The sequence below is a fragment of the Lathyrus oleraceus genome, chromosome 7, assembly GCF_024323335.1.
Source record: "Lathyrus oleraceus cultivar Zhongwan6 chromosome 7, CAAS_Psat_ZW6_1.0, whole genome shotgun sequence".
In the NCBI taxonomy this organism is placed as follows: Eukaryota; Viridiplantae; Streptophyta; class Magnoliopsida; order Fabales; family Fabaceae; genus Lathyrus; species Lathyrus oleraceus.
The window spans coordinates 203,300,657-203,309,672 of record NC_066585.1 but is presented as its reverse complement, the minus strand read 5'-3'; the positions used below and the strand labels follow the sequence as shown (position 1 = coordinate 203,309,672).

General features: G+C 33.5%; 1 protein-coding gene across 2 annotated transcripts; it reads left to right on the top strand.

The window, feature by feature from the left end:
* Positions 1–6,926: 6,926 nt before the first annotated feature.
* Positions 6,927–8,588, top strand: LOC127100391 (GDSL esterase/lipase At5g45960). 2 transcript variants are annotated; one of them, XM_051037541.1, is made up of 5 exons: positions 6,927–7,239; positions 7,330–7,460; positions 7,550–7,783; positions 7,872–8,069; positions 8,228–8,588. In XM_051037541.1, the coding sequence occupies exons 1-5, from the start codon at positions 6,978–6,980 to the stop codon at positions 8,531–8,533; spliced, it is 1,131 nt and encodes a 376-aa protein (XP_050893498.1). In that variant the 5' UTR covers positions 6,927–6,977; the 3' UTR covers positions 8,534–8,588. The 2 variants fall into 2 exon arrangements, with proteins under 2 accessions (XP_050893498.1, XP_050893499.1); XM_051037542.1 differs by having other exon boundaries at positions 7,872–8,130; positions 8,228–8,571.
* The last annotated feature ends 428 nt before the right edge of the window (positions 8,589–9,016 follow it).

Sequence of the window (9,016 nt, the reverse complement as noted above, 5' to 3'; positions counted from 1 at the left end):
GAGAAAGACATAAGGATTTTTATCCTGGTTCTCTTGAAATCAAAGTTACTCCAGTCCATCCGCCAAGGTGATTTTTCCTATACACAAGGACTTAATCCACTATAACCTAAACAATTACATAAAAAATCACAAAGAACAACTTTCTTTGTCTTCTCAAGGATCTAACTACAACTTAGTCTCCTTAAGGAAATCACAAAGAACAACTTCCTTTGTCTTCTCAAGGATCCGACTATAACTTAGTCTCCTTAAGGAAACAAACAAATAAGTTTGAATAAATGTTTGTGTATTACAAGTTGCTTCTACACAAGCAGATTTATACAAATGAAATACAAAACAAATAAAGAAAAACCGTGCACAAAGTTGAATAGATTTTCAAGTAGAAACAATCTTTTCAAAATGTAGTAGCGCAACATTTCTTCAAGTCTCCAAGTTCGTCTTATATAGCATTAGAAGGGTACCCTTGGAGGGAAATTTGGGGATACCAAAAGAGCGTTGCCCACTAACGATTAGTCACAGGTGTGAAGATAGTATTATCGTTCGCCCATATTTTCAGGTAGTGGAAGGAATATTTTCGATTTGTACCATGTATTCTTTTGATAATGTATCCTCTTAATCTTATCTTCAAAATCATTGGCTTCTGATGAAAAGTTGATGAAGCATGATAGAGAAGAAATACACAATTGAAATCAGAATCTTCAGTCAGAACCTTGATCACATCAGCGTCTGGCGAGATCTTCAAAGTCTTCAGCTAAGCAACAAAACTTCATAAGCTTGCCATTCTTCAGAGCTTGACGATCAGAGTCACATCCAGAAGTAGAAGCGAAGAGATCATTGCAACAACACATAATGTCTTTTTTAGAACTTCTCAGGAGTGAATCAACACATAAGCAGAAAGAACATTGCAGCAATAACATATTATCTTTCAGAACTTCTCAGGAGGAATCAGCACAAAAGAAGAAGGAACATTGCAACAACAACATGGAGTCCTTCAAAACTTCTCAAATTGATTCCATGTAGAAGCGAATTCAGAACAAATGTTCAGAATCTGATGACGTTGTGTAAGACCCCAATTTTGACCCTAAGATCCCTCATGCAGTTCCATCATAAGCATAAGCATTGGGATCATATATTGGCATCCTCCTTACCCCTCCTTCATTGGGTTTGTTTTGGGAGAGATCACCAAACACTTTGTGATTATATCATACTTGTATTATATCATTTCACTAACCAAAAACCAAAAATATGTCTTTGTATTTTGCCTAACTCTTTTGTAGGAAGGGCATGATCTCATTGATTCATTGATCACATCTAGGGTTTGAGACCCTCATGAACAAAGAGCACAACCAAGAATTGATTCAATAATGGCTATGAATTTATATATGAGTCCCAATGATCTCTATATGATATTTGTTCAATTTTTCTTCAAGAGTTTGAGGGTGATTTGCCTTGGAAACCCTAGTTTTTGGGTATCCTGAGTAGCTTCTCCAACAAGTTATCTCCCATTGATCAAATTTTCTCAAGGGACACTTCAAATTTCATCATATGCATATGTGATCTACCATAATCCAGGAAAGTCAAGAGAATTGAAAATTAGCAAGTTTGTTGATGGTGGTTGGCTAGATGAATTCATCTGATCAAAACTGGGTCTCCCTAGACCCTATTCCTACAATTTTCACCATATGAAAATCATTCCAAGATCAAACTTACTCTAATGACATTATAAACAACTTTGATATTGGGACCTAGAGCTAGTTTTTCTTGGAAATCATTTTCTATGTTGAAACATTATAGGTCATTTGTCTAAACCCTAATTTGAAAGTCAACTTCCCAAGGCCATAACTTGCTCAATTTTTATGAGATAAAGATTTCCAAGTTGCACAATCAAATTCAATGTGTCTACTTCGACCTTTATGTTTGGAGTGGGAGCTAATTCAACTTTTTTGAGCATGTGATATGAGGTTACATATAGGTCATTTTTGACCTATACCATGACCAAGTGATATTTCCAAACTTCAAAAATGCATAACTCTATCATTTCAAATCCAAATGACATGAAATTGGTGACCATTTGAAGGTCTTTAATAGAGATACAACTTTGATGAAGACGTTGTTCTCATTTGAAGCTCCCATAAAAAGTTAAGCAAGGTGGAATATTGAGACATATGGCTTGACACTTAGAAAAAATTTTGATATGTCAAATTTTTCCAAACTTCCACCTCAAATTTCTCCAAGTTCCAAGCTCCAAATGAAAAAGTGTTCAACATCAAACTTGTTCCTCTTGATCTCGCCTTTTCAAAGAGCTCAAACTCATTCATTTTGGACTTGAAATGCATAGGTTGCGCATGGCTTAAACAGGCTAATATCATTTGGCATGGATCCAACTTCAAGCAACAATGCACATGTGCCTTGCAATCCAATCAATCTTCAAAGCATCTGAACTTCAAATTGGACTTTCAGCTACCATTCCATCATCATTTTCCAATTTGGAAAGTGGAGAGAGTGTGCAAATTTCACATGGATTCCTCTATAAATACAACTGCATTTGCTCAGAATTAACACATACATTGCGCCAACTTTGATCCCCCGTTGAAAACCCTTCACTCTCATAGGATAACCCTGATAAATTCATTTAAATTTGAGCTTGAATCTCTGTTTTAGAATTCAATTCTCCAGGAGTTCATTGCTTCTAAACCTTTCCATTCCTCTCCTGCAAGCAATTAGAGTGAGTCCAAGTGCAATTCAGATCGAGATCCATCAAGTTCAGACCTCCATTGAAGGTAATTGCAGAAAATTTCAACTCTTCGATTCTCTCAATTTATTGCTCAATTCCATTGATTCTTTGGTTGTCTGAAGTCCTACCAATGTAGACAAGAAGATTGAGTTGCTTTGAGGGAAAATCGAAGCAACTCAGATCATGTACCTCATTTTTCAATTCCACATATCTCTTAATATATTTGAAATTGGAAGAATTGGAGGTCAGATTCGAGCTCAGTGATGTTTTTTCTTTAAGATCATGTCCCTGTTTTATATTTTGGTGATGGTTCATCTTGACCAGTCCGGTGGAGCTCACGGGGAAGATGACCGGAGCTCTGGCTCCAGCGATGAGGTGTCTCACTTCTGAATCATAGGATCCATCATCCATGTTCTAATCCCGAGCGTGCTTTGAATTACCATTTATGCCACGCGGTTGACTTGGACACATGTGGAACGCGCGTTTTGGATCATCAGATTTGCCACCTCAATTAATGAGGGAGATCTGATGGTCCACGTAGTTTTGAATTTCCGATATTTTGTTTTAATTGCATTTTCTTCAATAATTCATATAAAATTCAATATTGATCCAAAAAATATGGGACTTTCACCAAAAATTTCCAAATATTTTTCTCTTTCATATTCTGAATTAAAATTATTTTTGGATCATTATTAATATTTTTCATGAATTAATTGATTTTGCATTTGTTTTTAATTGCTTAAAAATATTTTTAAGTGTCCAAAATTATGAATTTTTTTCTCCAAGGTCCTTGACCTTGTTTGACCTATGATAAATCTCATGGTCATTTATTTGGTGTTTTGATGAGATTTTAGAAATTGGACAAAGCATATTTGAATTTAATGCATTATTTTACTATTTTTAATTGAATAAATGCCATTTAAATTTTGTTGACCATTTGTATTGACTTATTGAGTTTGATTGTTTGTTGTTGGGCCTTGGTCAAGGTTGATTTGACTTTGTCAAATTAATATCATTGGATTTAGGGGATTGATGGAATGTACATTCCATCTCCCAAAATGAATGAATGATATTAATTTGGTAAAAGTCCTCCTTTGACCAATTTGTGATCTCATTCATCCCTTTCCCCTTCATCTAATTCCCCTTCTTCATTCATTCATTCTCATTTGGCCAATGACATCTCAAAGTCCTAATGCTAGTTGATTGAAAAATTGACATGAGTATGGATGAGATTATGCCACACCTTTTGCATATTTTTGTGTGTGGTATGTTTCATGAGCATAGTTCATAATACTATGTCTCCAACATTCATTAACACCAAAAGTCTATTGCCCGGCCTCAAATAGTTGTGACTTCTACATAAGTCCAATTACGATTGCTTAACATAGCGCTAAATTTGTGACATAAAAAGGCATAAGCATTCTAGTTAGTGAGATTGTAAGTCTCCCCTCTTCCATGGTATTGTGTGGAAACTTGGCCTTCTTTCCTTCCTTTGGAAGATGTTTTGGTTCAAGGATCTATGCTTGTGGCAAGTGGGTTGAGTGTTCTCCAAAGAATATCTTGAAATCAAAAGCAAAACAAAACTAACTTCTAACTTACTAACTATTAACTTTAAATTTCAAGCTTTTACTTTAATGCAATTTACTTTTAGCACTTTATTTCATTTGTCATTATACATATCATTCTAATTGTTTATGTTAATGTAATTTTCACTTTGTCCATTTGGACCATATTGTGTAATATTGTTTTGTTTGTGTATACTTTGCTTGTTTGTTTTGGTCTTTGACCATTTAATGTACATAATAAAAACAAGAACCCTAAAAAAAACTTTTGAGTGGACTGTTGGTTTATGAGTAGGAAAAATAATAAGTAATCTCTTAAATCTCTTCTAAGCATCACCCAATGATTCTCCTTCCTTCTGCTTAAAATTTATTATATCATATCTTTCTTTGAGAAAAATAGAAGTAGGAAAATACTCATTAAGAAAAGTTGTTTCTATCTCCTCCCAACAAGTGATACTTCCAGTAGGAAGCAAATAAATTTTTTTTTTACATCTTCAGCTAAAGTGAACGGAAACATTCTCAACTTCTTGGCTTTTTCAGAATAACTATCTATCTTCAAAGTAGTACTCATAGTAAGAAACTTTTGCATATGTTTATTTGCATCTTCATTAATCTTTCCTATAAAAGGTATATTCTCAAGCTGTCAGATGGTAGATGTGAGTAACTGAAAGTTTTCCACATTTATTGGTTGGTTAACTATAGTCAGAAGACCACCTGGGGCATTTGCTCTACCCTAATCCCTAAGAAGTCTTTCCTCAATAGCTTCATCGATAACCAGGTCTTATGCTTCTCTATTGGTATATGTATCTGATTCAACCAAGTCGTCCACATCTTTATCAGCCAGCCTTGCTTGTCTTGCTTGTCTAAGCATATCGTGCAATGTTCTTTCTGGTTCTGCGTCAAAAGGAAAATCAGCTGAGGGCTTTCCTCGCATACAATTTTTAGACAGATATTAGTAGTAACCAATAATAATAAAAATAAATAAAAAAACTAAAATAAAATTTTAGTAGCAGAGCAACAAAATTTTAACTAAAAATAAAATTTTGTATTTTATAATCTTTAGCAGTCCCCGACAACAGTGCTAAAAACTTGATCGGTAAATGAGCAAGTGTACTAATCTTCCAATTTAGTAATAAGGGAAATTTTCCTAAGTATCGATCTCAAGAACCGCTTGATGATACAGAGTTCATGTTTTAATTTAGTTAAACAAAATACTTAGGGGTTTGGGAATGTTGGTTTGAAAAGTAGAAAATAGAATGCAACAGAACGTGAAGAAAATAGTTGAACAATGTAAAAGTGTTATGAATGAACATGCAAGAGAAGGTGTATGATTAGATTCATCAACACCATTAAATTAACCTTGCAACAACTTGATTTGACAACATTGACTACCGATTCTGAAGGGTGTTTAATCCTAAGTCCTTAGTGAAAAATCCTTTAATCATTCAAATTAATCCCGATGTCCATAGTGAAACACAAATGAAATTAAGCAATATTTTAATCAATAATATTCCAATTTCCATAGGGTATCCATAGGCCTTTGGGAGATCTACTATGAATTATTCACAATTAAGTATTAACAATGGCAGTCCAACCTAAATACTAACCACATATCAAACTCAATTTTTTGAAAGAGAAAGCATTAAGTACAAATTATAAAAAAATCAAACATCATAAAATCAAAGTCATTACAAGGTAGAAATTTAGAATTGTATCATAAATCTGAATCAAGGACACCCCCTAGCATTAGGGGGTTTAACTACTTATAACAATAACGAAAAACATGACATAAAATGTATACATTACAAATTAATTGGAGAAAAGAGGTCTCCAATCACAAAGTTCATGAAAATCTTGATCCACCATGAATTATTCAGTGTTTCAGCCTTCAAAACACGTTCTCTGTGCTAAAAAATTGTCCAACCCTTGGAAATTCGTTTTTTCGACTAAATAGAAATATTTTGGGTTTTTTCAGATATGGATCGTGCGATACGTGTATAGCCTCCACTTATAAGCGCATGAGTTGTTTTTGCACTGACTCATACGCGTATGGCCCAGGGTAGGGCGTATGGCCCAGCCTGAGCCATACACGTAAGGCTTCTGGCTATGTAAAGAGAGCCCGGCTGACTGGTCGCATACGTGTATGGACCTTCCCATACGCGTATGAGTAGGGATTTGAATTTCACCTCCCTCCAGTTTTTACGCGTATGGTGGGAGGTGATGTTAAGTGTCCATACATGTATGAGAGACCTCATACCCATATAGGCAGAAAATGTGCTTTATCCAATAAAATAAAAACTTTTTAATAACTTATATATATATATATATATATATATTATATATATATATATATATATATATATATATATATTATAGCACATCACATTCTTTTGACAATCTTTAGCACAAGACTCTTAGGTGAACAAATATTTTGAGAAATCATATTTGGAAGTGTTGGATGAATTTTCTAACCAAATTAACTACCGTAAGTTCGCATTAGAAACAAACAACAATGAATCAACCCATACTTTACGGGGGTTATTTTGGTCATGAAAATTTGATTCCAACTTCCACACCAACTATATCCTGTTTATTTATATATAGATAGATAGATATCCCAAAATCTTCATCATCCAATTGTCACGTACTTTATCATTTATTTCATTGTTGGATCATTTTCTATCATGATATTCTTTGGTACACCATCATTGCTCTCTATTATGCACATTTTCATGCTTAGCTTGTTAAGTTTTATGGCTACAATTGAAGCTTCAAAGAGTAAAGTCTCTGCCATTTATGTGTTTGGAGATTCCACAGTAGACCCAGGAAACAACAACTACGTGAACACACCTTTCAAGAGTGATTTTCCACCTTATGGTAGAGATTTTCCTAACCAAAGTCCCACAGGAAGGTTCACAAATGGAAAACTTGGCACTGATTTTATTGGTATATAATTTTTTCTCTTTTATCATTTGCATGTTAAATATATGTATATAGTAAATAGTAACCATCTCACATAGGTTTTGGATTTTACAGCTTCATATTTAGGTTTGAAAGAGTTGGTGCCACCATATTTGGATCCAAATCTGAGTGATGAAGAACTTATCACAGGAGTTAGTTTTGCCTCTGCTGGTTCTGGTTTTGACCCACTCACACCAACCCTCACTGTACTATACTCTCTATGACTCACTCTTACACCATTTTTTTTGTTAGCCAAGGTTTTAATACTTGTGTCTTATTTACAAAATAATTGCAGAATGTTGTCCCAATATCAAAGCAACTAGAATATTTCAAACAATACAAAAATCGGTTAGAGAGTAAGCTTGGTAAGCAAGTAACTGAAAATCATATGAACAACGCTATATTTATCATAAGCGCGGGTACAAATGATTTCGTTGTTAATTATTTTATGATGCCAATACGAAGAAGAAGCTATAACGTCGCAGATTATGGTCATTTCTTGCTTCAACATGTCAAAGATTTCATGCAGGTAATTAATTCACTTCGAATTTAAAACGTATACGATATTTATGGTTAATTTGATTAATAAACTAACCATAAATATATGTATAATTCAGAATTTGTTGACAGAAGGTGCTAGAAAAGTTGCTTTTGTTGGATTACCTCCATTGGGATGTTTGCCAATCATGATTACCTTAAATTCCAACAATGCATTTTTTGAACGTAATTGTGTGGACAAATATTCAGCTGTGGCAAGAGATCACAACATGCTGCTTCAACATGAATTGTTCTTAATGCAACTTAATTCTACTAAGGTCTCTTACATTGACATATATAAACCTTTAGCTAACATGATTCAAGGACATGAAAATCTTGGTAATTCAATTTTTTTAGTAGGTAGATTATATAGTACTAGTTCATAATTACATGATTAATTATGTTGATTAACTTGTTTGTATGTTTATTGTGGTAGGATTTGATGAGGTTGATCGAGGCTGTTGTGGAAGTGGTTTCATTGAAGCAACATTTATGTGTAATCATAATTCACATGTATGTTTTGATCCATCAAAGTATGTGTTTTGGGATTCAATACATCCTACGGAGAAGGTATACCATGATCTATTTGTTGCAAACCGTCACATCATCGATGTCCTTATCAACGGCTAGGATTCATGGTTATGGTCACTTACACATTATGTATTCTTGTCAAACAAAGAGAAGGGCCATCAAAACCATGCTTTTATCTAAACTTGAAGTTCCAACCTTAGCAAGGAATTAAGTCAACATTGATTATAAATTCTGAAAGTGTAGGCTTATTAGTTATGGTCTCTTTGTTCATTTTTGCATGTAATATTTTTACTTTTTTTTATCTATAAATGAAAAAATTATTTTAAATATTATTATTTCATCTTTTTCTATAATTAAAAGAATCATAAAGATGTTGCAAATAAAGTTTTAAAAAGAAAAAAGTTATAAAAGAACGTCTGATGTATTATGTAAAATAATCAACCTTTAAAAAATAAAGATTAGTAAAAAAAAGTGCATAAATCAAATCCAAATCATTAAAAAGTCCCGACGATCTGAAGATCCAAACTTGCCAACACTAAAAAAGAAAATTAAATTTCATTAACAAAACAACCTCCAACCGAACAATGTGTTAAGGAAAATAATATGATATTAAAAAATGTGGTTGTGCCTAACTCAATCCTACAAAATTGACTTGTAGAGTGAGAATTGCTCTCACTTATAATGATATGTTCAA